The sequence below is a fragment of the Cydia amplana genome, chromosome 11 (assembly GCF_948474715.1).
Source record: "Cydia amplana chromosome 11, ilCydAmpl1.1, whole genome shotgun sequence".
Lineage (NCBI taxonomy): Eukaryota > Metazoa > Arthropoda > Insecta > Lepidoptera > Tortricidae > Cydia > Cydia amplana.
The window spans coordinates 11,640,067-11,663,987 of record NC_086079.1 but is presented as its reverse complement, the minus strand read 5'-3'; the positions used below and the strand labels follow the sequence as shown (position 1 = coordinate 11,663,987).

Genomic DNA, 23,921 nt, shown 5'->3' with positions numbered 1-23,921 from the left:
CAACTTCGTCCGTCACACTTCATTACTCATTCACGTGCACCACACGATCAATCATTATGTAACACCTTTTTACACGCCAGTAGCGGGGTTTTTTTTGTAAGCTAAAAAGTCGTGGATAAATTGTATGTAATTGTTATTAGGTGCAGATAGATCTCAGTATATGTATTTTCAACACCTGTTCTAAAAGCATATTATTATTAATGATCATTGTTTATTACTGCGATGCTACATTACAAGATTTACAAATTCAAACTTTCTAAAGAAATTATGCTGACGCGGCATTTACCCCAAATGGTAGCAAAATTGTTTCGCTACCATTTTGCCGATAATTTGTGACGTTTTCAACCAAAAAGTACCACATTGTCGATTGTCGATAAGGTTGATTTCATATTGAACAATAAATACCCTTTTGATTGAGAATGGCACATTTATAGGCACGTCATACATTACAAGAGAGTTCTCTAGAATAGAATGATGTAGGAAGTCACCTTAGTCACCATACCGATGGTTGACCGTTCAACAAAATTTTGTTACAAGCAAAGGCTCAAGTCTGTCTGCACTTTAAAACAATGTATGTTTCTATTTATAATAATTCTTGATATATAGCACCACTGTATTATTTACTGAAAATGTCGACCGCTGCAATTCTCTATCTTTGCATGATGGCACTTTTCAGTTTCACTCTTTCTTATACTCCTTGCAATATGAATTGTGCTAATGTATTTTCATATTTATAATTTGTAACACTGTTTAATGTTTATATTTCCTTGATACAAAATTATATTTCGGGTGTTTCTGTTTTGCACTATTGAAATGTTGACGAACCCTCGATTCGTTTTTGTACCTACCTATGTAAAAGCTCTACGTTAAAAAAAACATTAGGATTCTTAGGATTCCTCCGAATTATACATGGTATAATAATATACTCCGCCTGGTACTCTCTTCCGAGATTCGCGAATGACCTAACTGTCACTTGCCTACGTCATCATGCTGTTTACAGGTTCTCAAACTTTAAAAAGTGGGAGAATTTTAACCAACGGTGAAAATTATTTTAACGGCATTAATTTTAAGTTATTCATGTAGAAACATAGTAAAATAAAACAAATCTATACTGCACTTTTCACTCCTACTCTTACAGTTCCGAATAGAGCAGCCAACCATTTTCGTAACAAAACATTAATTACCAAGCTTACGACGTGAAAAGTTTGGAAAACAGTGCGACTGCTGACACTGAGCGAGAAGGAAATAACAATTAACACGCGTTCGACAAGGACGGTCGGTCAGGGACAAAATGGCGGATTGTCAAATGTGACAGCGCTATCCTGTATTGCCAGTAGTGTAAACAGAATTACCCGAACGTCTGAAATTTCTTTCGTGAATCGGAAGATATTGCTAACGAATAATTAAAAATGACGTAAAATTTAAGATAAAATACATATAAATGAAAATTATTAAATCATAAAGAAATAAATTAACTTATTAACCATAGATATAATGTACCCATGTAACATGTTATGTTGAAATAAAGTGGCAATGTTATTGTGACGTAGGCAAGTGACACTCTGGGAAGAGAAGACCATGTTTTATTAGACCATGGAATTATAGAATACTGAGAGTAACTCCGAATTATAGAACGCTGCGTTTATCGCATAAACCCATAAAACAACTGCGCGCTTTAGTTTTTGTAAACCGGTATAATTTGACGGCACTGTTTTTCAGCTTTCATAATATCGACAGTAGGACTTGTTATTTTAGTATCAGGGAAATAAAAACAGAGATAGGATGGAGTTGTCCTGTCGATCGGTACGACGGTACTATTTTGTATATCTTCGCGTCTGATGTAGCGTGATATGCTTGAGTAATTAAATGTTGTATTTTTATTATTTGCATGCTGCCTGTGCGCACAACGCTTCTATTGCCTGATCAAATTCGCAGTATTCTGGAGAAAAAACTTAGGTAAGCGTGCCGTATTTGTATTGTTTTATTTCCTTCTCTATTTCTTATAGAATTATGTGCCTTCTTACTTGAAGTCTGATAGTTTTTTTAAGTTTAGTGCATTCCAATTACCCTTTTCTGATGGAAAGGTTATGTTATGCATATAAAGCATGGACCTTTCTTTGATGGAAAGCCACAATTTGTTGGAGAGATCGATGCAAGTTATTTTAGGCAACTACAACGTTGCGTACGAGGTCGTGTGAATGAAATTCATTCATAAAGTGGCCATGCAATTTTGTAGCTCGGCGTGGAATAATAGAGCTTTGAAGTCGAAGCAAAAATTATGCCACGGAAAAGACAATTTTGCTAGATGACATATTGCACATGACGCCATTTATTGTCTAAGATGATGTATGACACCGTAAAATTGTGAACCTGTTAGTTTACAATCTAACGTAGGTTAGGTTAGGCTAATAGCTGTGTACGTTTGTATACATATCACCCTACCCTACGATGTTGTTTGTGTATCTACCTTACGATTTAATCCGTTTTTCTGGACGAGATATAATCCTAAGGCGTCACATTGGATGCGGATCCTTAGCCTCGCCATAGAGAAATATAGTAAGACAAGAGTGCTCACTCCATACATCAGTTCAGACTATTAATTTCAGTGTCTACATCTAGCATCGAGTAGCGGAACTATCAGTACTGCCACTTGACAATAGATGTAGCACCGACCGGAAAGTCTTATCTCAACAGCATAAGACTTTTCGGTCGGTGCTACATCTATTGTCAAGTAGAGTAGCAGTACTGATAGTTCCGCTACTCGATGCTAGATGCTAATAGTCTTTTTGGTACTAAAACTGATGTATGGAGTGAGCACTCTATGTATTTTTTAGGGTTCCGTAGCCAAATGGCAAAAAACGGAACCCTTATAGATTCGTCATGTCTGTCTGTCTGTCTGTCCGTCTGTCTGTCCGTCCGTATGTCACAGCCACTTTTCTCCGAAACTATAAGAACTATACTGTTGAAACTTGGTAAGTAGATGTATTCTGTGAACCGCATTAAGATTTTCACACAAAAATAGAAAAAAAACAATAAATTTTTGGGGTTCCCCATACTTCGAACTGAAACTCAAAATTTTTTTTTCATCAAACCCATACGTGTGGGGTATCTATGGATAGGTCTTCAAAAATGATATTGAGGTTTCTAATATCATTTTTTTCTAAACTGAATAGTTTGCGCGAGAGACACTTCCAAAGTGGTAAAATGTGTGTCCCCCCCCCCGTAACTTCTAAAATAACAGAATGATAAAACTAAAAAAAATATATGATGTACATTACCATGTAAACTTCCACCGAAAATTGGTTTGAACGAGATCTAGTAAGTAGTTTTTTTTTTATACGTCATAAATCGCCTAAATACGGAACCCTTCATGGGCGAGTCCGACTCGCACTTGGCCGCTTTTTTTTCTCTATGGCCTCACGCTGCTCCGGTCAGCTATATACCTACGTGCATAGCGCTCTCTCGCCCACATACCGAAGCGGCGTATGGGTCCACATCAGTGTTATAATTGTGTTTACCTTGTGTGACAGACAAGAGGCGCTGCTGTCGGACGAGCAGGCGCAGGAGATCGTGGCGATGCTGTCGCCGCACCCGCCGCAGGACAACGGCGTCTCGCTCAACGACAGCTACCAGTCCGTGCTCTCCTACGAGAGGTAACTCCAATGTGTGACTATACATACATGTTTACTGTTTATGTATGTATGTATGTATATACTTTATTGCACATAGAAATAAAAACACGAGAAACATAGTTACAGAGTAAATTAAATACAACAAAGGCGAACTTATCCCTGTATGGGATCTCTTCCAGTTAACCTTTGAGGAAACGAATAAAACAAAACAGAAGTAACGATGAATGACAAACAAAACAATAGTGTTTAAGGCAGAGGGAACATATTTACCACCTGATTTTGAACTTTATTTCAAAGTGATAGGGCTCAATTTTGTACAATGACACCCTTATGCATTATAAAGGGTTAACTGACCGGTAACAAGCAAGGCTCGGAACCGGTTTTTTCTTCATACATAAAATACCGGTATTATTATTACGTAATAATAATTTTTTGTTCTTTGGCTTATTAATTCATTTTTAATGGGTCAATCTAATCATACGAAGTTGTTACCTAAATAAATGATTCACTCCTACGCAAAGAGCATAAAATAATTCAAAATATTTGGCTATTTTGGGTTTTACAAAAAAACCGGTTCCGAGCCCTGGTAACAAGTTGTTATGGTCAGCTTACGGACTGATTGAATAAAGTAATTTTATGCTTAAAATTTAGCTAGCTGATAATACAAAATTACGCGCAACTTTTTTACTGAACCGCCTGAGATAAGTGGTAGACCTACAGCGCGTGTAACAAATAAGTAATAGGTATCATACTTTCCTAAAAATAGGCAAATTAATGATGAAATGTGATGTCCGGATAGGATACAGTTCTTTGGGACTGCTCAGACGATTATGCTATATAATTATAACTTTGGAAGCCAATACCCCTTTTATGAAGTTGTTAATGTTATTAATCTGTATCAATATATAATTGCAGCATGCAGTCAGTGGACGAGAGCTACGAGTTCGTGTCGCTAGAGGGCGAGGCGGCGCTAGCCGGTGGCGACCGCAAGACCTCCCCGCCGGAGCCCACCGTGTTCGACCACTACCCGCCGCAGTCGCTGCGCGAGCTCGGCGAGGAGAACGGCATACACTACTTCGAGGACGGACACTTTTATACCGAGGTGAGGCATCTACTAAGGTATTGCAGCATGCAGTCAGTGGACGAGAGCTACGAGTTCGTGTCGCTAGAGGGCGAGGCAGCGCTAGCGGGCGGCGACCGCAACACCTCCCCGCCGGAGCCCACCGTGTTCGACCACTACCCGCCGCAGTCGCTGCGCGAGCTCGGCGAGGAGAACGGCATACACTACTTCGAGGACGGACACTTTTATACCGAGGTGAGGCATCTACTAAGGTATTGCAGCATGCAGTCAGTGGACGAGAGCTACGAGTTCGTGTCGCTAGAGGGCGAGGCGGCGCTAGCCGGTGGCGACCGCAAGACCTCCCCGCCGGAGCCCACCGTGTTCGACCACTACCCGCCGCAGTCGCTGCGCGAGCTCGGTGAGGAGAACGGCATACACTACTTCGAGGACGGACACTTTTATACCGAGGTGAGGCATCTACTAAGGTATTGCAGCATGCAGTCAGTGGACGAGAGCTACGAGTTCGTGTCGCTAGAGGGCGAGGCAGCGCTAGCGGGCGGCGACCGCAACACCTCCCCGCCGGAGCCCACCGTGTTCGACCACTACCCGCCGCAGTCGCTGCGCGAGCTCGGCGAGGAGAACGGCATACACTACTTCGAGGACGGACACTTTTATACCGAGGTGAGGCATCTACTAAGGTATTGCAGCATGCAGTCAGTGGACGAGAGCTACGAGTTCGTGTCGCTAGAGGGCGAGGCAGCGCTAGCGGGCGGCGACCGCAACACCTCCCCGCCGGAGCCCACCGTGTTCGACCACTACCCGCCGCAGTCGCTGCGCGAGCTCGGCGAGGAGAACGGCATACACTACTTCGAGGACGGACACTTTTATACCGAGGTGAGGCATCTACTAAGGTATTGCAGCATGCAGTCAGTGGACGAGAGCTACGAGTTCGTGTCGCTAGAGGGCGAGGCAGCGCTAGCGGGCGGCGACCGCAACACCTCCCCGCCGGAGCCCACCGTGTTCGACCACTACCCGCCGCAGTCGCTGCGCGAGCTCGGCGAGGAGAACGGCATACACTACTTCGAGGACGGACACTTTTATACCGAGGTGAGGCATCTACTAAGGTATTGCAGCATGCAGTCAGTGGACGAGAGCTACGAGTTCGTGTCGCTAGAGGGCGAGGCGGCGCTAGCCGGTGGCGACCGCAAGACCTCCCCGCCGGAGCCCACCGTGTTCGACCACTACCCGCCGCAGTCGCTGCGCGAGCTAGGCGAGGAGAACGGCATACACTACTTCGGGGACGGACACTTTTATACCGAGGTGAGGCATCTACTAAAGTATAGATAAGATAAAAGATTTTCATTCGTGACGATCACAAAACATGTACAGACAACAACAGCAAGAAAAGAAGAAATCAATAAGTGTGCATCACGAAATGGACCCAACAGCATAATGCTAGCTTTATAGCTAGCATTAGCCAGCGCTGGTTTTCTGTAGGGATTCGGTGATGCCACGACAGATAACACATAAAGCTACATATTAAAACACTACAGAGATACACAAAAGTATCGATTTTTAACGCAATAGGACCAGAACCAACTTCAATATGGCGCCAACTTTTTTTAAATCAATATGAAGGTGTCCACGGATGATTTTATTATTTCTTTTGCGGTACATATTCATGAAAAGAAATGTACTTTTATGTACTTATGTTTTTAAAAAATGTACTCGCACGGTTTTGGCATAGCGACATACAGGTCGTGGTCGTGCTGAGTAGATACTCCCTGGCACGACCACACTATATTTATGGTTAATTTAATGGTCAAATTAATACAAAACAAATGTACTCAAATTGTACTATCTACAAGCACATCAAAATGTGACAGTGGTACTGCAAAAATCGCTGTCATGATTAAAAAAGGTGAACCTAAGGGCTGATTTAGACGGCGCGCGTACTCGCATGCGACTTTCATTACATTGCGGGTTTTGATCGGCTGGTTGAAATGCACGTAACCAACAGTTCCCAATGTAACTAAAATCGCATGAGAGTTCGCGCGCGCGTGATGTCTAATTGTGGGATTTTTAAAGGGACCTTATTGTCAATGGCGTTTACGCCGCACGCGACGCGCAGCGTTGTATTTGTATAGGAGCATCGTTTATAATCATCCGTGGACGTGATGTCACATATGAAGATGAGACTTCTAGTATCTAAGTACATGTTGGTTCACGAAAGCTGGCATGAATGGAATGAACGATACTTTCATTGTATGAGTGACACCAGTATCGGAATACACCATTTTATTGGTTAATGTGATACACACAGATATTTTCATTTACTCATTCATTCCATTCGTGCCAGCTCTTGTGAATCGACCTGTAGTAATAGTGGTTGGGCTGAGAGTTATTGTAAGTCCCCAAAAGATGACTTTCCTTCGGAGACTTATTTAAGGATAAGGAAACCTTTCAACTTTACAACAATTTTCGGTTTTCTTATTTTTAAGTTGTGAATCTTTCGCCATATATTATACCAGTGTCGTGAATGAAATACTTAATAAATTGCCATATATTTCAGGTGGCTGGTCTTCCGCCTATCGAAGAGGATGAGGACGAATACTACACACCGCCTGTATTCGTTAAGATGAATAGAAAAGTTAAATTCAGGTAAAACACTTTTTTAATTTTGATCTTAACAGTTTTCAAAATCTACTTTACATGTGGTAATATGGCTGGGAATGGCTATTGGTGCAACTCTTTTTTTAATACGAAAATTTAAATTTTTTATTTGATGGGGATGTAAACAGATCTTATCCGACTGACGCTTTTAAGCCACCTTTTCAGGTAGATAGCGTTCCCTTGCGTTCATTCATTAATTCATCATTCATTCAAATTCCAGTACGAACCCGATGCAAGTGTTCTCGACGCACTCGGTGCGCGAGTACGACCGGCGTAACGAGGACGTGGACCCGGTAGCCGCGTCCGCCGAGTACGAGCTCGAGAAGCGGGTCGAGAAGATGCACGTGTTCCCGGTCGACCTGCTCAAGGGGGCCGACGGGCTGGGCCTCTCAATCATTGGTAATTTGAACCTTATCTCTTGTACACACAAGGTTGAAATCGCAACGACGACATTGTCTCCCTCAATCATTAAATAAGATCACAGAATAAATAATAGTACTAAGTACAGAAGACTCACTCTCTAACAAAACGCGTCTATTACGGTCAGCACAGATATATCCGCTAGGTGGCGACAGCGCCACGCGCGGCTTATGGCTTTCCCCAAAATTGGGGCCGGAACGGATGTACTTTTAGCTACCTGTAGCAAAGCGACGAAATCGCGGAGTGACCCACGCCTGCTAAGATTGAGAATGGCTGCAGCGAGGGCGTGTATTTAATTAAAAATGATGTTTACAGGAATGGGTGTCGGCGCCGATGCGGGCTTAGAAAAATTGGGCATATTCGTTAAAACTATCACTGAGAGCGGAGCAGCCGCGCGCGACGGACGCATACAGGTCAACGACCAGATCATCGAGGTCGACGGCAAGAGTCTGGTAACTAACATCACTATTCCGCAATTTACTGCACGACCTGCCGGCCTAGACAAAGTGACAATCGCTATCGCTTCGACAACGAAACGCTTTGTGTCTTTCTATCACTATCATATTAGTGCGATTGTGCAGCGTTTCTATTGCTACGGAGCGTTTGCGATTGGCATGTTGGCTACGCGGCCTGACTGGCGAGCGTTCGGCGGAGCGCAGCGATAGAATCTGTGTAGTGTACACTTGAACATAAGCGCCACCCGACTCGCCCCAATGTCAGCCCCGGTTGAACGTCTGCTGAATTCGGACTTATTTTACCTTTCTGAATCCGAGTTTGAGATTTGGCCACGCGAAATCTTAAAGTGAGATATTATATGATGCTGAAATTGGTCATTTAAAACCTTTGTCCCGTTTATTGACTATTCAAGTTATAGTACGGCACTTCTGAGGTGAACTTTTCGCTTCAAACCGTAATCTTTCAAACAAAGGCCATTGTCTCTATTATCGCAAAAGCGCTTGCTCCCGACTTGGCACGTGCCAGTACAACATTCATATTGAAAAACAACCGGTATCGTCATAGTATTAAGGTTCAAATTTAATGTCACTGATATTCTAGATATTACGTTTTGGTAGTGTAGGACGATAAACCGCCCCGAAGCGATACGGCGCTCATATTATTTTGATACTTAGTGTGGTGTTAAAAATGAAACGCGGTTATTTATTATATTGTTTTATTTAAATTATTAGCTTGCGGTGGTAAATGTAATAATTTACAAAGGTGCAGCTGCAAGCATTGTTATTTTTTCTTATCTTTAAAATAACGATACTGTGAAATTAGCACCTCTGATGTGATGCCGACGCATAGTAACAATAAAAACACTGATAAGGCAAACGTGGAGCTTTGAAGCGTACAGCTTTTCTAACAAAACGTCACGTGTCAACGGTCAGAAGAAAGGTCGGTTATAATATAAGAAAGAAATTGATTATATCTGATTTTTTATGACACGATTTTATCTAGTAGTACGTATAACTGTTTATATACCTACACGGAAAAATTTTGATTATACCTATGTTAAACTTATTAATCTTAAATTTACATTGTTACCTTAGATTTTGTTATATAACAAATATACAACGCTTTATCATAAATAACCGTGTTTCATTTTTAACACCACACTAAGTATCAAAATAATATGAGTGCCGTATCGCTTCGGGGCGGTCTATCGTCCTACACTACCAAAACGTAATATATAGAATATCAGTGACATTAAATTTGAACCTTAATACTATGACGATACCGGTTGTTTTTCAATATGAATGTTGTACTGGCACGTGCCAAGTCGGGAGCAAGCGCTTTTGCGATAATAGAGACAATGGCCTTTGTTTGAAAGATTACGGTTTGAAGCGAAAAGTTCACCTCAGAAGAGCCGTACTATAAGATGTAACATTGTCCTCTTTCCGATACTATCTGTTGAAGTAGATTGTGTTTTATAACCTATACATAAACATTTTTGGTAAAGAAACTATAGTAAATTTTTTTGGTAATCGATTTATAGGTAGGTGTCACTCAAGCCTACGCCGCGTCAGTGCTACGAAATACGTCCGGACCAGTGAAGTTCCTCATCGGTCGCGAAAAGGACCCCGAAAACAGCGAAGTGGCCCATCTGATACGGCAGTCTTTGGCAGCCGATAAAGAGAGGGAGGACAGGTATGGGCATATTTTTAGTCGTCATTGGACCTATTTGAATTGGGATTTATCGAATTGCAACAGCGGGGAAGTTAGAGATAATAAAGTTAAACTGCCTAGCAGTGGCGGCGCGCCAGACATATCCATAGGCAAGCCGGGGCTAATTTGGCTTACATATTTCCTTTACAACTCTGCTCAAACGTCCAAAAACAGGCAACCCGATGGGAATCGGCTTTTATGGACGCGCCGCCACAGCTGCCTAGGCTACGTAAGCGGCTATGATGCTTACACGCGGCTCATGTTTATGTAACTGGAGCCAGTAAAGGTGCTTGTGTGATAAATAATTGAAGCAAGTAAACGCGAATGCTTTCTCAATAAATTTTAGATCCGTCGCGTGCTATAGAGTGATAAGGCTGCCTCGTTACTATGTGCGAGACGTGGCATCATTCACGCCGCGGCGCCACGCGCGATATTCACAGGCCGTGTATACCTACGGGCTCATTTAGACGATGTGAGAACTCACATGCGAGTTTCATTACATTACGGGTTTTGATTAGTCAAATGGTGCAATGTAGTGAAACTCGCATGCGAGTTCACGCACCGTCTAAATGAGCCCTAAACAGCTTTAAGGCTCGCATGCTGAACAAGCGCGCTGTGTCGAGTCTCCACGCATGACTCGGCGCGGCGCGACCGCCCCCTGGTCGCGCCGCGCTGAGCCATACGGCCAACATCAATGAAGAACGTTATCCGCCTCTGTCGCTCGAATATGCAAGAGGTATAGATTTCGATGTCGGGGGGGCCCTCAGGTCCGCAGTTTTCATGGGCCGTTTATCTCGGACTTATCGTTTGGCGCGCCGGTCGAATATCTTGATGTGGTTCTCGAGTATTGATGAATGTTTGGTGCTAGAAGTGTCGTTTGTTGTGTCAGGGCGGTGCGCGAGCGCTCGCGGCGGCAGGCGGAGCGCGCGTCGCCGCCGCCCGCGCCCGCCGAGCCGGCCGCGCCCGGCACCGCGATCCCCGAGGTGGCCGAGCTGCGCGCCTTGCTGCACGAGGTACTTTCTACTACTATACTTTAATTTAATACTAAATACAATATACTAGTTTCTGAAAAGAAACGCCATTCTACAAAGGACCACGATAACTATACGCGACCATCTAATTGACCGATTGAAGCGAAGGTCTCCGTTTCGGCATGGGCAGAAACGCTTTGATACGTCCGTTCTCCTCAACAAGGCGCGTTTCTAGCCCGATACTTGTGAAATTTTGTGAGCGAATAAAATAATTATGAATTTTTTTTTGTTGATTCGGTTGATGGATGAACACAGTGATGGGGGTTCCCGAGATCTACGGCTCATAGATAGAATACGTACTCTTTATTGACACAGCTCAGTAATAGATACAATTTGTGGAAAAAAACGATTGTAGAAAAATAGAGGCAGACAAGACAACAGGCGATATTTTATCAGTATTAGAGGAGTCGAGAGGAGCGATCAAAAATGAAATGTTTCGTTAAAAAAAGGTACGAAATCACGCAGTTTCTATTTTGCTAAATTCGTTCGAGAGTTTTTTTGGTCGCTGAAACGTTTTGTTTAGATTATTTAAGCCGTATCCAGACGAGCTGGGCAAATCGACCGATTTGATCCGGAAAATAATTGGCGCCAATCCCATCTAGCGTCCACACGTACACAATTTAATCACCAATTTGCATTCCATAGATACTAACTTCGAAAATTGGCATTTTTGTGTCCGCACTTGCCGATTTGATCGGGGAATGAAATTGGCGTTTGCGTACGCACGGCCTGATTCGATCGGACAATTTAATCAGATTGGCCAAAAATTGTCTCATCTGGACTCCATTTTACGAATTATCAGATTTGCGTTCAATTTCGTGACTTATAATGTTATAATTCCGACCGGAATTTCAGTTACAAGTAGTAATATTGATTAGAGCACTGTTTGTCAGGTGGTGGGCATGGAGGCGGGCGGCGCGCCGGCGGCGGAGGTGGTGTCGCGCGTGCGCGAGTGGTGCGCGGCGCGCGCGCCCAGCGACGCGCTGCGCGACGACCTCGCGCGGGCCGCCGACACCGCGCACCAGGCGCAGCGCAAGTACGACAAGGTCGGACACCTTTATATTATTCTCTCTTAATCGATTATGTAATTAGGTATGTCACTTTATTGCACATAAACAAGTATACACAAAGTAGACGTAACAAAGTACAAGATATAAGTATATGTACAAAGGCGAACATATCCCTAAGTGTAAGGCCTGAGTGGACGCTCGAGTTGGGCGTGCAGCGGGGCGGGGCGTGCGGCGTGCATGTTAAACAAATGCAAACGTATAGGAGCGGCCTTAGTGCACGCTGCTCAAATTACTCCTGACCCCGACGCCACGCTGCACGCCCCGCCGAACGCTCCGCTTCGAGCGTCTACTCAGGCCTTACACTAATAGAGATAAAACGAGAGACACAAACACTAAAAGGTCAAACACAACTAAATATGAACATATGACAATATTAAAAATTTGAACGAATACGCGATAACGTATAATTGAAAAGAGTGATGGTGTTGCAGGCCCGGCGCGCGCTCCGCGAGTGGCGGCGCACTCGCGCCATGGTGCGCGCGCGCGAGGAGTGGTGGAGCAGCAACGCGCGCGACGCGCACCGCGAGTACGCGTGCGCGCTCTCCGTGCTGCACGAGCGCGTCGCGCGGCTCGAGGTGCTGCTGCTGGTGAGCCCGCTACTACTACTACCAATGTTACATTTAGACGATGCAAAAACTGGCATACTGATAGATAGATAGATAGATAAATCGTTTATTTGTTTGCTGCAACAACACACATTTTACAAATAGGTAGGTAGATTACAAACACGACGAAAATCTGGGGGCACGGCAGTGCCCCCGCCAAGTCGAGCGCGAAGCAAACACTGCCGTACCATCCTTTACTGGAACCATTTCGCAGCATTTTCAGGCCCCTATTTGAGAACCTCTGGATAAGACCAGAACTCAGAAATTTACGTCATCCAGTAAGCTATAATCACATACTTAAAATCCAAAATTTCAAGTCTGTAGGTCATTTAGTTCCGAAGTTAAGCGAAAGCAAAGTTTCGCATTTATGACACTCACTCACTCAATCATGATCATCAGAATAGAACTAGTACTTCCCATAAATTCAGAGAGCTGAAATTTGGTACAGAGTTAGGATTTAATGGCCACATAAAGGGAAAACCTAAAAATATTGCAATATCAGTCACGTTTTAAAGATCTAAGAACTGCATAAGTAAGTTTGTAATCCCATATAAATATATGATATTACAAAGTTACTGTTGCAGTTCCTACAAATAGTAGGTAAAGTAAAGGTACACTACGATGTACGATGTGAGTATGAATGAAGATGTGTTATAGTATGGGTATGAGTACCCGAAAAGAAGGACTGCTTACAAAAAGAGATGAGATACTGCTGAGGTACCACAAATTCAATCGATGAACCAAACACCTCCTTCGGTTACGCATACGTTTACGGTGCTACGCGAGCGTTTAAATTCTTGCACCCATCTACTTGAGCCTCACGCAGTGTTGGCCGAAACGTTAATGCAATTGAAAATGTTGGCCATTAACCATTGTAAATTGAACCTTAAACCGTAACGGACGATTACAGTTTACGGTTCAATTTACAATGGTTAATGGCCAACATTTTCAATTGCATTAACGTTTCGGCCAACACTGGCCTCACGCTTACGTCCGATAACGCACTTTTCGCGAATAGCTACTTGCGTGCATATGCACGTGTGTGCGTTTACCTGACGAAGCCTGCGTTGCGGATATAAAAGTATGGTCTCTGAATAAACTAATTATAAAAGTAAAAATTTAATAACGATGAAGTGTGACTCATGCAGACATTACAAGCAAAAACCATTAAATATAGACAATCGTACGGGTTTCACTCGGTTAGGATGCACTACGTAATAGTGCACATGGACATCAGTTAGCGAACCTTTCGACGCACATTCGCTAGACTAGGATACAGTTGTAGTTGCAAATTCGACCTCTTTCGTGTACGCTAACGAATATGATCTTTAACCTGTATTAATTGTAATGTGATCTCTCAGGAAACGCAGAAGAAAGCCGGGCTACCGGTGATGCTGCCGCACGAGCCGTCCGCGCGCCGGGAGACGCCGCCACTACCGCGCCGACCCGACCCCGACCCTCTGCTCATCAACGGTTAGTTTATAGTTTATTTAGCTGCAATGGTGACTTATAGATCTGCAATATAAATTTATAAATTTACAAAAGGTTAATTATAATAATTATAACACATAATTAAAACCCTAAAATAGTGGTGAAGAATATAAGTTACTTATGAATAAGTTACAATAGGTATTATAATTGTTCTTAGTTAACCCTGTTAGGCTATTCTTAATGCATCTTTTGAAATGTTGCTGCAGTGCCAGACAATTACACATGTTTTATAATATTTAACATGACAATCTACCAGTGGCGGCGCGTCCATAAAGGCCGATTCCCACCGGCTTGCCTGTTTTGGACGTTTGAGCAGAGTTGTAAAGGCAATATGTAAGTCAAATTAGTCCCTATGGCTTGCCTATGGATATGTTTGACGCGCCGCCACTGCAATCTACCTACGACGATTAACGTACATGTTGATTCAGACCCCTGGAGCTCGGACAGCGACCTGTCCGACTTGTCGCCCATAGAGGACGAGTACGCCAAGGTGGACAAGTCCGCGCGGCGGGAGCGCGAGGCACGCGAGCGGGAAGCGCCGGACATCGGTGACGTCACCGTCTCCGAACCTGAGGCTAAGGTGAGCCTGGCCGCAACTTAATTTTAGTGTGCAATGTGCAATCGCGCGGTGTCGTATGCGCTTAACCGCCAACTTACAGTTAAAATATCGACGCGCTGATGCGTGGCAACTCCAAGTACGTACTGCGTGCGGCTTGCGTGTATTTTGTAGTCCGATTCGTCGTGAGCGCACAAACGGTGCAATCATTTTAAATATACTCGTATAGTTACGTTAATATTTTCAATACCGCCTGTGCACCAGGTCGTGGACGCTCGGCCTGTGAACAGCGTGGCCCCCACAGTGCAGCCCGCAGTCCCGGCGCCCGTGCCGATCTACGCCACGCCGCCGCACATGACGCCGCCCGCGCACCAAGCCCCGCCCGTCACCGCCGCGGACACCACGTGAGTACAGCCTGTGTCTACGCCCGGCCTGTGAACAGCGTGGCCCCCACAGTGCAGCCCGCAGTCCCGGCGCCCGTGCCGATCTACGCCACGCCGCCGCACATGACGCCGCCCGCGCACCAAGCCCCGCCCGTCACCGCCGCGGACACCACGTGAGTACAGCCTGTGTCTACGCCCGGCCTGTGAACAGCGTGGCCCCCACAGTGCAGCCCGCAGTCCCGGCGCCCGTGCCGATCTACGCCACGCCGCCGCACATGACGCCGCCCGCGCACCAAGCCCCGCCCGTCACCGCCGCGGACACCACGTGAGTACAGCCTGTGTCTACGCCCGGCCTGTGAACAGCGTGGCCCCCACAGTGCAGCCCGCAGTCCCGGCGCCCGTGCCGATCTACGCCACGCCGCCGCACATGACGCCGCCCGCGCACCAAGCCCCGCCCGTCACCGCCGCGGACACCACGTGAGTACAGCCTGTGTCTACGCCCGGCCTGTGAACAGCGTGGCCCCCACAGTGCAGCCCGCAGTCCCGGCGCCCGTGCCGATCTACGCCACGCCGCCGCACATGACGCCGCCCGCGCACCAAGCCCCGCCCGTCACCGCCGCGGACACCACGTGAGTACAGCCTGTGTCTACGCCCGGCCTGTGAACAGCGTGGCCCCCACAGTGCAGCCCGCAGTCCCGGCGCCCGTGCCGATCTACGCCACGCCGCCGCACATGACGCCGCCCGCGCACCAAGCCCCGCCCGTCACCGCCGCGGACACCACGTGAGTACAGCCTGTGTCTACGCCCGGCCTGTGAACAGCGTGGCCCCCACAGTGCAGCCCGCAGTCCCGGCGCCCGTGCCGATCTACGCCACGCCGCCGCACATGACGCCGCCCGCGCACCAAGCCCCGCCCGTCACCGCCGCGGACACCACGTGAGTACAGCCTGTGTCTACGCCCGGCCTGTGAACAGCGTGGCCCCCACAGTGCAGCCCGCAGTCCCGGCGCCCGTGCCGATCTACGCCACGCCGCCGCACATGACGCCGCCCGCGCACCAAGCCCCGCCCGTCACCGCCGCGGACACCACGTGAGTACAGCCTGTGTCTACGCCCGGCCTGTGAACAGCGTGGCCCCCACAGTGCAGCCCGCAGTCCCGGCGCCCGTGCCGATCTACGCCACGCCGCCGCACATGACGCCGCCCGCGCACCAAGCCCCGCCCGTCACCGCCGCGGACACCACGTGAGTACAGCCTGTGTCTACGCCCGGCCTGTGAACAGCGTGGCCCCCACAGTGCAGCCCGCAGTCCCGGCGCCCGTGCCGATCTACGCCACGCCGCCGCACATGACGCCGCCCGCGCACCAAGCCCCGCCCGTCACCGCCGCGGACACCACGTGAGTACAGCCTGTGTCTACGCCCGGCCTGTGAACAGCGTGGCCCCCACAGTGCAGCCCGCAGTCCCGGCGCCCGTGCCGATCTACGCCACGCCGCCGCACATGACGCCGCCCGCGCACCAAGCCCCGCCCGTCACCGCCGCGGACACCACGTGAGTACAGCCTGTGTCTACGCCCGGCCTGTGAACAGCGTGGCCCCCACAGTGCAGCCCGCAGTCCCGGCGCCCGTGCCGATCTACGCCACGCCGCCGCACATGACGCCGCCCGCGCACCAAGCCCCGCCCGTCACCGCCGCGGACACCACGTGAGTACAGCCTGTGTCTACGCCCGGCCTGTGAACAGCGTGGCCCCCACAGTGCAGCCCGCAGTCCCGGCGCCCGTGCCGATCTACGCCACGCCGCCGCACATGACGCCGCCCGCGCACCAAGCCCCGCCCGTCACCGCCGCGGACACCACGTGAGTACAGCCTGTGTCTACGCCCGGCCTGTGAACAGCGTGGCCCCCACAGTGCAGCCCGCAGTCCCGGCGCCCGTGCCGATCTACGCCACGCCGCCGCACATGACGCCGCCCGCGCACCAAGCCCCGCCCGTCACCGCCGCGGACACCACGTGAGTACAGCCTGTGTCTACGCCCGGCCTGTGAACAGCGTGGCCCCCACAGTGCAGCCCGCAGTCCCGGCGCCCGTGCCGATCTACGCCACGCCGCCGCACATGACGCCGCCCGCGCACCAAGCGCCGCCCGTCACCGCCGCGGACACCACGTGAGTACAGCCTGTGTCTACGCCCGGCCTGTGAACAGCGTGGCCCCCACAGTGCAGCCCGCAGTCCCGGCGCCCGTGCCGATCTACGCCACGCCGCCGCACATGACGCCGCCCGCGCACCAAGCCCCGCCCGTCACCGCCGCGGACACCACGTGAGTACAGCCTGTGTCTACGCCCGGCCTGTGAACAGCGTGGCCCCCACAGTGCAGCCCGCAGTCCCGGCGCCCGTGCCGATCTACGCCACGCCGCCGCACATGACGCCGCCCGCGCACCAAGCGCCGCCTGTCACCGCCGCGGACACCACGTGAGTACAGCCTGTGTCTACGCCCGGCCTGTGAACAGCGTGGCCCCCACAGTGCAGCCCGCAGTCCCGGCGCCCGTGCCGATCTACGCCACGCCGCCGCACATGACGCCGCCCGCGCACCAAGCCCCGCCCGTCACCGCCGCGGACACCACGTGAGTACAGCCTGTGTCTACGCCCGGCCTGTGAACAGCGTGGCCCCCACAGTGCAGCCCGCAGTCCCGGCGCCCGTGCCGATCTACGCCACGCCGCCGCACATGACGCCGCCCGCGCACCAAGCGCCGCCCGTCACCGCCGCGGACACCACGTGAGTACAGCCTGTGTCTACGCCCGGCCTGTGAACAGCGTGGCCCCCACAGTGCAGCCCGCAGTCCCGGCGCCCGTGCCGATCTACGCCACGCCGCCGCACATGACGCCGCCCGCGCACCAAGCCCCGCCCGTCACCGCCGCGGACACCACGTGAGTACAGCCTGTGTCTACGCCCGGCCTGTGAACAGCGTGGCCCCCACAGTGCAGCCCGCAGTCCCGGCGCCCGTGCCGATCTACGCCACGCCGCCGCACATGACGCCGCCCGCGCACCAAGCGCCGCCCGTCACCGCCGCGGACACCACGTGAGTACAGCCTGTGTCTACGCCCGGCCTGTGAACAGCGTGGCCCCCACAGTGCAGCCCGCAGTCCCGGCGCCCGTGCCGATCTACGCCACGCCGCCGCACATGACGCCGCCCGCGCACCAAGCCCCGCCCGTCACCGCCGCGGACACCACGTGAGTACAGCCTGTGTCTACGCCCGGCCTGTGGACAGCGTGGCCCCCACAGTGCAGCCCGCAGTCCCGGCGCCCGTGCCGATCTACGCCACGCCGCCGCACATGACGCCGCCCGCGCACCAAGCCCCGCCCGTCACCGCCGCGGACACCACGTGAGTACAGCCTGTGTCTACGCCCGGCCTGTGAACAGCGTGGCCCCCACAGTGCAGCCCGCAGTCCCGGCGCCCGTGCCGATCTACGCCACGCCGCCGCACATGACGCCGCCCGCGCACCAAGCCCCGCCCGTCACCGCCGCGGACACCACGTGAGTACAGCCTGTGTCTACGCCCGGCCTGTGAACAGCGTGGCCCCCACAGTGCAGCCCGCAGTCCCGGCGCCCGTGCCGATCTACGCCACGCCGCCGCACATGACGCCGCCCGCGCACCAAGCCCCGCCCGTCACCGCCGCGGACACCACGTGAGTACAGCCTGTGTCTACGCCCGGCCTGTGAACAGCGTGGCCCCCACAGTGCAGCCCGCAGTCCCGGCGCCCGTGCCGATCTACGCCACGCCGCCGCACATGACGCCGCCCGCGCACCAAGCCCCGCCCGTCACCGCCGCGGACACCACGTGAGTACAGCCTGTGTCTACGCCCGGCCTGTGAACAGCGTGGCCCCCACAGTGCAGCCCGCAGTCCCGGCGCCCGTGCCGATCTACGCCACGCCGCCGCACATGACGCCGCCCGCGCACCAAGCCCCGCCCGTCACCGCCGCGGACACCACGTGAGTACAGCCTGTGTCTACGCCCGGCCTGTGAACAGCGTGGCCCCCACAGTGCAGCCCGCAGTCCCGGCGCCCGTGCCGATCTACGCCACGCCGCCGCACATGACGCCGCCCGCGCACCAAGCCCCGCCCGTCACCGCCGCGGACACCACGTGAGTACAGCCTGTGTCTACGCCCGGCCTGTGAACAGCGTGGCCCCCACAGTGCAGCCCGCAGTCCCGGCGCCCGTGCCGATCTACGCCACGCCGCCGCACATGACGCCGCCCGCGCACCAAGCCCCGCCCGTCACCGCCGCGGACACCACGTGAGTACAGCCTGTGTCTACGCCCGGCCTGTGAACAGCGTGGCCCCCACAGTGCAGCCCGCAGTCCCGGCGCCCGTGCCGATCTACGCCACGCCGCCGCACATGACGCCGCCCGCGCACCAAGCCCCGCCCGTCACCGCCGCGGACACCACGTGAGTACAGCCTGTGTCTACGCCCGGCCTGTGAACAGCGTGGCCCCCACAGTGCAGCCCGCAGTCCCGGCGCCCGTGCCGATCTACGCCACGCCGCCGCACATGACGCCGCCCGCGCACCAAGCCCCGCCCGTCACCGCCGCGGACACCACGTGAGTACAGCCTGTGTCTACGCCCGGCCTGTGAACAGCGTGGCCCCCACAGTGCAGCCCGCAGTCCCGGCGCCCGTGCCGATCTACGCCACGCCGCCGCACATGACGCCGCCCGCGCACCAAGCCCCGCCCGTCACCGCCGCGGACACCACGTGAGTACAGCCTGTGTCTACGCCCGGCCTGTGAACAGCGTGGCCCCCACAGTGCAGCCCGCAGTCCCGGCGCCCGTGCCGATCTACGCCACGCCGCCGCACATGGCGCCGCCCGCGCACCAAGCCCCGCCCGTCACCGCCGCGGACACCACGTGAGTACAGCCTGTGTCTACGCCCGGCCTGTGAACAGCGTGGCCCCCACAGTGCAGCCCGCAGTCCCGGCGCCCGTGCCGATCTACGCCACGCCGCCGCACATGACGCCGCCCGCGCACCAAGCCCCGCCCGTCACCGCCGCGGACACCACGTGAGTACAGCCTGTGTCTACGCCCGGCCTGTGAACAGCGTGGCCCCCACAGTGCAGCCCGCAGTCCCGGCGCCCGTGCCGATCTACGCCACGCCGCCGCACATGACGCCGCCCGCGCACCAAGCCCCGCCCGTCACCGCCGCGGACACCACGTGAGTACAAACTGTGCTGACACGTGCACTCCACATATTTATGACGCTGCCGGCCTACGTGGCTCCGCCCCACGTCAGATGGAATTGATGACATCTTTGCGCTGTATTCATCGTTCAGTGTCTGTATTACTTAGGCGTAAATTCTCCGCTTAGGGTTTAAGAGCTGCACTTCGTTTAAGCCATCTCAGTTGTCGCTGGATTTTTGTCGTGTTTAGTTATTATTCAATATTAGATCAGGTGATTATCGGATATCAAGATTTTTCTTAAAAAGTTGAAATTTGTTGCTATTTTCCCCGCCCAGCTACTGCTAGCGTGTGATCCAATTTTGATTATGAAATTAGATAATACATTTTAAAAAAATACCCGCAAGACTGTCCCACTGTGCAAAGCCACCGCTTCCACTCTTTCTCTTCATTTGGTCCTATCTAGGCGGCGGCGGACGGGAAGTTCGCCACTGTTTTATTGCAAAAAGCCACACACATACATTTCTTAGCATTAGCTTAGTGGGAGTCCCACCTTGTTCGCCTGTGTTTCAATAGCGAAAAACATTCGCGTCCTTAAAGCAAACCTGGAAACACGATAATAATAAAGGCGTATGTTTGCAGCGCGCCCACAGCAGCTGCGCCGACAGCGGTGGCGACGGTCGGCGCGTCGCTGGAGTTGGACGCGGCCGTGCCGCGCGGCGGGCCGCTGCTGGACACGTCGGCGCACCGCGCGCGCACCGACCTGGCGCGCCACCGCCACCACGCGCCGCACTCGCCGCACTCGCTCAGCAACGCCAGCTCCGTCAGTATACACACACACACACGCACGTACACGCTCCCGAGGAACACGGCACGCACGCTCAACGCTCACGCCGACCGTCACTTGTTTTGACCCACGTATGGCAGTCGGCGTCGAGCGTGCAACAGCAGCAGGCGGTGCAGCGCGTGAGTGGACGCGGCCGTGCCAAGTTCCGGGCCATTACTATAGCATATACGTTGGCACACCGCGCGCCGCACCCGCACATACTCTTGAGACCAATCAAAACTGGTCGTTTATAAATAAAGACAAAGAGTGTGCTTTTCTATTGCCATTATAACAACAAAAATCGGAAAATTAATCGATTTAAACCATCCAAGAGACATCATTTTTTGTCTGGAACTGTAAAATATAAATTTACAGTACATATGGGGCTGCTTTTCCGCACTAGTGCGTAAAATAGCACTTTTCGTGCGTATGTCGAAACTTTAAAGTGCCATATGTACTGTAAAACGTTGTTCGATACACGTGCGAATAGGTAATTCGAAACGAGTGGCGATAAATTAAAACACGACCGAAGGGTTCCTCTTTTATGCACTTGTATCGAAAATAACTATTTCAATATTCTTTTGCAGTATGACGGATTAGACGACTCATATAACGACTCCGCGGACGAATCTCTAAGCGAATCCACATCGGGAGCGCCTACACACACAGGAGCACCCTCTGTAAGTAACTTTGTACTTTATCCGCTTTACTTTAAAGTTAATAATCGAATAGCAATTAAACGCATCTTTATTTAACTAGCAGCGAGAGAGGCAAAGCTGTGGCAGCTCTGTGGGGAGTGCGACTGACGACGCGGTGTATTCAAGAGACCACCGGCATCCCCAACTTACAGGTATGTAATAATCTAATAATTGTGTTTCTTGTTTTTGCCCAGAAAGTCCGGGTGCAAAAAGTAAACTTGCAAGCGTGATTTCCTGCTTGCTTTTTTATGTTGTGCTCGTATATTCATATTGTCATTCAAATGATATTACAATCTATAAATAAAACAAACATTTCCGATATGATACCTATACCAACATAACATATAGGTACATACTATGTATAGTACGTTTGAAACGTGTACGTTTGAAAGATTTGCACATGAAAGACGCATGCACACGAAAATAGTGAATGAAAACCCCTGTGTGATTAACGCATCTTCACCATTGCCATAGCATTACCTAACCACATTTTACTGTCGCCACACCATGACTAAACCTTACACATTCGACATACTAAAACGAGATATACATAATACTGTGATTTAAGACGTTCGATATCGTAAATATGAAGCTCTCCGGTATAGAGTCGTATTTACATCATAGTTGTCGATTTCGTTTACATTGATCAGCACACTGGTGATTCCAAGTACATTCTTCCATTCATTTAAGTTGAGTTTATATGAAATTGTAAGTCGGAATGCCTTTCAATAGCTGATTAAATATGCATAAGCAAAGCGCGTCATATCGAGTCTAAAACAAAGCGCCATAGCGTCTACATTGGAAAGTAGGTTCGGTTTAGTGGTAACGCGTAAATAAGGAATGTTCCACATGTCTGTCCTGTCCAAACACATGTCATTTGGTCTATTAATGTTAGGTATACTACATTTCAAATACCAAGGCCCGATTGAACTTGAGACGGTCATTGGGCGTTAACAATAGGATTAGTGATAACAAAAGATACCTGGCTAGACCCTTTTGCTTAAACGCCTTTTAAACAATGCAGATTGCACCGACGCGTGCCAATTTGAAGTGCTCCAAATTAGATAACAAAAGGCGAACATTATGAGCCCCATTGTTAAGTTTCAAGTGCAATCGGGCCTTGGTATTTGAAATGTAGTATACCTACATCTGTTAATCGATGACTCATTTTTCTAAGCGTTTTTGATGTACTTTACCATAAAAAAATTGATAATAATAATTGATTTGTAGATTAGGGAACTATAGGTCTATAAATAAATCAATTTGTAGCTATTAGCTAAGTTGCTCTTGTGTTTATTATAAGACTGTTTCTCAATTAAAAAAAAAAAAAAGTTCCATGACTAAAATGCTCATAAATCGCGTTTGTACGGGACATTCCAACAATTCCTCGGTACGGTCCTAAGTAATCCCGGGTGAAGGTCCGGCCGCGTCGCTGGCGGAGCAGCTGAAGCAGGTGCTGGCGGAGCGCGAGCGGCGGCTCGCCACGGCGGGCCCCGCGCCGCCGCCCGACCCCGTGCAGCTCACCAACGACCTCGTCGACGAGATCCGCCAGGCCGTCAGCGAGGCCAACGCCAGAGGTTTGTGTCCGACGGTTGATACAGCGGTACTCATTAGCTATTTAGTTGCTTGTTTCTTACGAGATCCTTGGTTGTAGAATGTAGATATCTACAGGATGCTGTATATAGTCACAGCTTGTTGAACCTCTTGTATGGCGAGTATAGATCCGTGAAGTAGGTAGGTATTGTATTCTAATTCATTTGAATTAGAGCTCATTGGGGTGATTTTATTTTCATCGGATTTCGATAAAATTTGGTGGATAGATGGAGTTCCTTTTTCTGTACGTACAATATACGCGCAATTTCATAGTACATATGCACTGACTTAATATAAAAGAAATAGACACACAAAGCAGAACAAAAACGTCAAGAAATGTGGATCCCAATGACGTTTCGCACCATTTGCATTGATGATAAAAACGCTTACGTAAATTTTGAGTCAAGATAAATGTTTCGTACAGAAAAGAGCTTAATGTCGTAAGCATTAAGTGTCAAATTTGCAAACATAAGTACCAACACTGTTAAAAAAATTAGTCCGATGGCACTACACGTTACGTATTTACGTCAAACAACGTCAAACGAGAATAATGAACGAATGGAGT

The 23,921-nt window shown here is 50.2% G+C and overlaps 1 protein-coding gene across 1 annotated transcript in view; it reads left to right on the top strand.

Annotated features, from left to right (window-relative positions):
- Window positions 1–23,921, top strand: part of LOC134652327 (uncharacterized) — a 44,126-nt gene that overhangs the window by 16,824 nt on the left and 3,381 nt on the right. Inside the window, exons 8-58 of the mRNA XM_063507498.1 lie at window positions 1,936–1,956; window positions 3,531–3,653; window positions 4,548–6,012; window positions 7,265–7,353; window positions 7,586–7,764; window positions 8,101–8,237; window positions 9,782–9,933; window positions 10,841–10,964; window positions 11,876–12,028; window positions 12,484–12,639; window positions 14,019–14,130; window positions 14,577–14,728; window positions 14,969–15,108; window positions 15,147–15,260; window positions 15,299–15,412; window positions 15,451–15,564; window positions 15,603–15,716; window positions 15,755–15,868; window positions 15,907–16,020; window positions 16,059–16,172; window positions 16,211–16,324; window positions 16,363–16,476; window positions 16,515–16,628; window positions 16,667–16,780; window positions 16,819–16,932; window positions 16,971–17,084; window positions 17,123–17,236; window positions 17,275–17,388; window positions 17,427–17,540; window positions 17,579–17,692; window positions 17,731–17,844; window positions 17,883–17,996; window positions 18,035–18,148; window positions 18,187–18,300; window positions 18,339–18,452; window positions 18,491–18,604; window positions 18,643–18,756; window positions 18,795–18,908; window positions 18,947–19,060; window positions 19,099–19,212; window positions 19,251–19,364; window positions 19,403–19,516; window positions 19,555–19,668; window positions 19,707–19,820; window positions 19,859–19,972; window positions 20,011–20,124; window positions 20,163–20,276; window positions 20,882–21,062; window positions 21,653–21,745; window positions 21,825–21,915; window positions 23,182–23,340. Coding sequence (XP_063363568.1) covers window positions 1,936–1,956; window positions 3,531–3,653; window positions 4,548–6,012; window positions 7,265–7,353; window positions 7,586–7,764; window positions 8,101–8,237; window positions 9,782–9,933; window positions 10,841–10,964; window positions 11,876–12,028; window positions 12,484–12,639; window positions 14,019–14,130; window positions 14,577–14,728; window positions 14,969–15,108; window positions 15,147–15,260; window positions 15,299–15,412; window positions 15,451–15,564; window positions 15,603–15,716; window positions 15,755–15,868; window positions 15,907–16,020; window positions 16,059–16,172; window positions 16,211–16,324; window positions 16,363–16,476; window positions 16,515–16,628; window positions 16,667–16,780; window positions 16,819–16,932; window positions 16,971–17,084; window positions 17,123–17,236; window positions 17,275–17,388; window positions 17,427–17,540; window positions 17,579–17,692; window positions 17,731–17,844; window positions 17,883–17,996; window positions 18,035–18,148; window positions 18,187–18,300; window positions 18,339–18,452; window positions 18,491–18,604; window positions 18,643–18,756; window positions 18,795–18,908; window positions 18,947–19,060; window positions 19,099–19,212; window positions 19,251–19,364; window positions 19,403–19,516; window positions 19,555–19,668; window positions 19,707–19,820; window positions 19,859–19,972; window positions 20,011–20,124; window positions 20,163–20,276; window positions 20,882–21,062; window positions 21,653–21,745; window positions 21,825–21,915; window positions 23,182–23,340 — 7,403 coding nt within the window. The remainder of the gene's footprint in view (window positions 1–1,935; window positions 1,957–3,530; window positions 3,654–4,547; window positions 6,013–7,264; window positions 7,354–7,585; window positions 7,765–8,100; window positions 8,238–9,781; window positions 9,934–10,840; window positions 10,965–11,875; window positions 12,029–12,483; window positions 12,640–14,018; window positions 14,131–14,576; window positions 14,729–14,968; window positions 15,109–15,146; window positions 15,261–15,298; window positions 15,413–15,450; window positions 15,565–15,602; window positions 15,717–15,754; window positions 15,869–15,906; window positions 16,021–16,058; window positions 16,173–16,210; window positions 16,325–16,362; window positions 16,477–16,514; window positions 16,629–16,666; window positions 16,781–16,818; window positions 16,933–16,970; window positions 17,085–17,122; window positions 17,237–17,274; window positions 17,389–17,426; window positions 17,541–17,578; window positions 17,693–17,730; window positions 17,845–17,882; window positions 17,997–18,034; window positions 18,149–18,186; window positions 18,301–18,338; window positions 18,453–18,490; window positions 18,605–18,642; window positions 18,757–18,794; window positions 18,909–18,946; window positions 19,061–19,098; window positions 19,213–19,250; window positions 19,365–19,402; window positions 19,517–19,554; window positions 19,669–19,706; window positions 19,821–19,858; window positions 19,973–20,010; window positions 20,125–20,162; window positions 20,277–20,881; window positions 21,063–21,652; window positions 21,746–21,824; window positions 21,916–23,181; window positions 23,341–23,921) is intronic.